At 58.5% G+C, this 3,937-nt stretch overlaps 1 protein-coding gene across 2 annotated transcripts; it reads left to right on the top strand.

Annotated features, from left to right (window-relative positions):
* The first annotated feature begins 1,298 nt into the window (after positions 1-1,298).
* On the top strand, positions 1,299-3,142 carry LOC123066215 (uncharacterized protein At4g15970-like). 2 transcript variants are annotated; one of them, XM_044489349.1, is made up of 3 exons: positions 1,304-1,834; positions 1,904-2,275; positions 2,423-3,142. In XM_044489349.1, exons 1-3 carry the CDS (start codon positions 1,619-1,621, stop codon positions 2,912-2,914), a joined length of 1,080 nt encoding a protein of 359 aa, XP_044345284.1. In that variant the 5' UTR covers positions 1,304-1,618; the 3' UTR covers positions 2,915-3,142. The 2 variants fall into 2 exon arrangements, with proteins under 2 accessions (XP_044345283.1, XP_044345284.1); XM_044489348.1 differs by having other exon boundaries at positions 1,299-2,275.
* Positions 3,143-3,937: the final 795 nt, after the last annotated feature.

The following is a 3,937-nucleotide window of genomic DNA, read 5'->3' as shown; positions in this document are numbered from 1 at the left end:
GGCCGCTGGCATGATCTATGACCACGGGTCTTTTTAAAAATTTGAGTGCGGACATGAAAATGGATCGGCGCGTTAGGCGCATTGCCGACTCAAATACAAAACAGAGCGGACGTCGGGCGCGGCCGACCCAAACGAACATAAAGCGGACAAATGTATCGTCCGTTTGGGCCGGCCCATTGGAGTTGCTCTTAGGTGACGTGCACAGCAGAAGCAGTTTTTCTCTCTCGAAATGTAGACAGCAGGAACAGTGCAGTGTTCCGAAGATTGCTACACGGACGACACTTCACGCATGATACACTTCCGTCCATGCGTCAGACCAAAGTGCACAAAGCTGTTGGATTAGGCATGGTGCAAAGATCGTCCCAGCATATGTCGTCTCTGAAGTAGTTTCGTTTCCGGAGGCCATCAACATTCTGTCGCGACTGGCGACTAATCGCAGAAGGGGAAAACGCCACGACTCGGGCTACAGAAGCAACTGTCAGGCAAGCTGTCTCTCGGTCGAGCCGCAGCTTTCTTCTTCGGTCCGACGGACGCGCAACGGAAAAAGATGACAAGTTCGGCAGAGTTCAGTCCTATGAGCCTGTCCCTGAACTTTCCTTCCCTGAATGGTTTGGAGTAGTTCTCAGAGGTCAGAGCAAAGTCAGTTTAACCACCTAACAGTAAGTACTATCACAATCACAGATGTGACTGCCTTGTTCTAACACCACCGTCCACTGGTACGGTGTCGCTAACATGTCAAAGAATTCCCCGCAAAAAAAAAAACATGTCAAAGAATTGCGCCATGTGCCGCTGCACTGCTTCATATGGAGGCGGCAGGCAGGGCTCTGTTTCCCCGGCTGCGTCGTCTCGTCGGTGCGCCGTGCACATGATACGACGACCAACACGTGCACGCGTCGCTCTGGCAGAAGCCAACAGCATGCCAGTACGGGCGGCGATACTGGTGACGCTAACACTAGTAGGTAGGCGCTGCTACACGCTGGTGACGGACGGCCGGAGTTCGCCATGATTTGTTCCCGTGAATGCCTCCCCGGCCCACAACCATGCCGTTGCACCGCGCACGTCGAGATCTCGGCATTTAGTTGGCGCGCCGGTGTCGACCGGCTGCTCGTTTGCTTGCGGAAGCTTCTCCTCCACCTCTGGCCGTGTGCACTGTGGCAGCGATGGAGGCATGGCGAACTCGTAATAAAAATCGCTGTGTGCAGTCATCTGTCGCGTTCGTAATTAAGCTCGGCTGCGGAAGTTCTGAGACTTGCCCATGACCATGCGCCCTGCTGGTTTCATCTGTCGGTTTGATTACGGGCAACCATGTGGATGGCATCGAACCTGGCTACGACCTCGCGTTTGATTAGTCCATGGCGCGTTAGTTAACCACCCCGTCAACCAGCCACCCGTGATGCATAACATGCATATTAGTAGAATGATAGTCCAATAAATAATGGGCCAAGAAATGGTAGTAGTAGTACAGTGAGAGTGGAGAGGTCACGAACTGGCACGGCCTATCAGCGTCCGAGGAAAGTCAGGCTTGCTGCTGGTAGAGCTATAGCCTATAGGAAGCTGCCCCGATCGAGCCCTTGCTCCTTTCCCCTGCATGCCTCCGCGTTGATCCAGCTGCTCCGGCATGGCGATCTCCAAGACCACCCAGCCCTCGCCGGCGGCCATCTTCCTCTCAGGGGCGGCCTCAGCGACTGCGCTGCTCGTCTTCTTCTACACCGCCACCGCAGGCCCCGCGTGGCCCACGACGACGACGGAGTTCACTCCTCAGGGAAGCCAGGCGGTGGCTCGGCCGGCTTCTGCACCGGCGACGAAGGCTTCTTCTCCTACCGCTACCAATGCGGTACGATCTACTCGTATTTGCTCTTCGGCCATTTGCTATCTAATCTGCTTAACGGTTTCCTTTGCGCAGACAGGCGGCGACGACGCGTTCGCGCGGATGCTGCGGCGGGCGGCCATGGAGGACCGGACGGTGATCATGACGTCGGTGAACGAGGCGTGGGCGGCGGAGGGGTCGCTGCTGGACTCCTTCCTCGAGAGCTTCCGCGTGGGGCTCAACATCTCGCACCTGGTGAAGCACATCGTGGTGGTGGCCATGGACGAGGGCGCGCTCCGCCGGTGCCGCGCCGTGCACCCGCACTGCCACCTGCTGCTCCCGGACGTCCACGGCCTCGACCTCTCCGGCGCCAAGACCTACATGACCAAGGACTACCTCGACCTCGTCTGGAGCAAGCTCCGGCTCCAGCACCGCGTCCTCCTCCTCGGCTACAACCTCCTCTTCACGGCACGTCGTCGCCATTGCCATTGTTGTTTTTTTGTTTTCATTTGTTTCTTTCGGGACATCGATCGACGTGCTCTCTCGATCTCCGTTAGAAATAATAATCGTGCCGACAACTCTCGACCGAGGCGTTGACGACGTGCGTGGGTGCAGGACGTGGACGTGGCGTGGTTCCGGGACCCGCGGGTGCACATCACGGCGGCGGCGGACATCACGACGTCGAGCGACTTCTACTTCGGCGACCCGGACGACCTGGGCAACTACCCAAACACGGGTTTCATCTACTTCAAGGCCACGGCCCGCAACGCGCGCGCCATGGCGTACTGGCACGCCGCCAGGGCGCGCTTCCCGGAGAACCACGACCAGTTCGTCTTCAACGAGATCAAGCGGGAGCTGGCGGCGCCGCCCATCGGCGTCCGGATCAGGTTCGTCGACAGCAAGCACGTCAGCGGCTTCTGCCAGCTCGGGCGCGACCTGAACCGCATCGCCACCGTGCACATGACCTGCTGCATCGGCCTGGAGAACAAGCTGCACGACCTCCGGCGCGTCGTGGAGGACTGGAGGCGCTACGTGTCGCGCCCGGAGTGGGAGCGCCGGGCCGGCAAGATCGGGTGGAGGTTCGAGGGAGGCAAGTGCATACATTGATTGATCGATCCATTGATTGATGGGATCGACGAGGACCGATCGATGCGGGAATGCTCATTGAGAGAGACCGATGGTGCATGGAAGATTGCGAGCTTCCGGCCTGTCGTTGATGTGTTTCGCCATTCTGTTCATATTTCAGAAATTATTTAGTACACACATGACATATACCTTGAGAAAAATGTACACACATGCTATGCTTTTTACAGACAGAAGAATACACATGCTATGCTCCGGTGGATTGTATGGTGGTACACCGTAATTTTTGTTGCTGTCGAGCAGTTAGAGCATCTCCAGCCGTTCGCCCCCCCCCCCAAGACGCCGAAAAAGAGCGGTCTGGGGGCGAACCGGCGCAAGATTGACCCATGGGGTTCGGTTCGCTCCCAATCATCGTCCCACGGTCGCCGCGGGTTCGGCAAAGTTCGTTTCAAAATTTTGCAAACTCGGGGATTTTTGCAGGAACTCGGCCATACTTCATTGAAATTTGTATAAAAATATAAAAACATGCAAGAACTACACCTAACTTAAAAAACAAACTAAAAAGCCTAGCAGCCGCCGTCGTCTACATGCCGAGAAGCCTGTAGAAGCGGGTGTAGTCGCCGCCGTCGCCGTCGTCGTCGTCGCGCGCCTCGCCTGCGACATCCCTGCTGCAGCCCTGTCCGGGGTCGCCGACACGTGTGTGTGGGGGGGGGGCACTTGATGGCCCGGCCTCGCCCTCCTCATCACTGTCGATGACGATAACGCCGCCCTCCTCGGCGCGGCGATGGGCCTGGTGCTCCAGGTACGCCCGGCGCTGGCGGCGCACCTGCTCGCGGACGTAGTCCTCCTTCGCCCATTTGAGGGCAGACTCGTCGTCGCGGGCCACCATGTCGACGTGCTCCGGCTTCACGGGGAGCAACCCCGGCTCGGGCTTCGGCCGGACCAGGCATAGGGAGCGCCTCGCCGGTGCGGGGGCAGGCAGTGAGGGCTGGGCGCCCTCGTTGATGATGAGGGCGCCGCTGCGAGTGCGACGCCCGAGCGGTGTCC

Source organism: Triticum aestivum, chromosome 3B (assembly GCF_018294505.1).
Source record: "Triticum aestivum cultivar Chinese Spring chromosome 3B, IWGSC CS RefSeq v2.1, whole genome shotgun sequence".
Taxonomy (NCBI): Eukaryota; Viridiplantae; Streptophyta; class Magnoliopsida; order Poales; family Poaceae; genus Triticum; species Triticum aestivum.
This window is presented reverse-complemented; position numbering and strand designations above follow the sequence as displayed.

Coding starts and splice junctions, on each gene's coding strand:
- LOC123066215 (XM_044489348.1), top strand. CDS start 1,619: ATGGCGATCTCCAAGACCACCCAGCCCTCGCCGGCGGCCATCTTCCTC. Junction 2,276..2,422: donor GCTACAACCTCCTCTTCACG/GCACGTCGTCGC, acceptor GCGTGGGTGCAG/GACGTGGACGTGGCGTGGTT.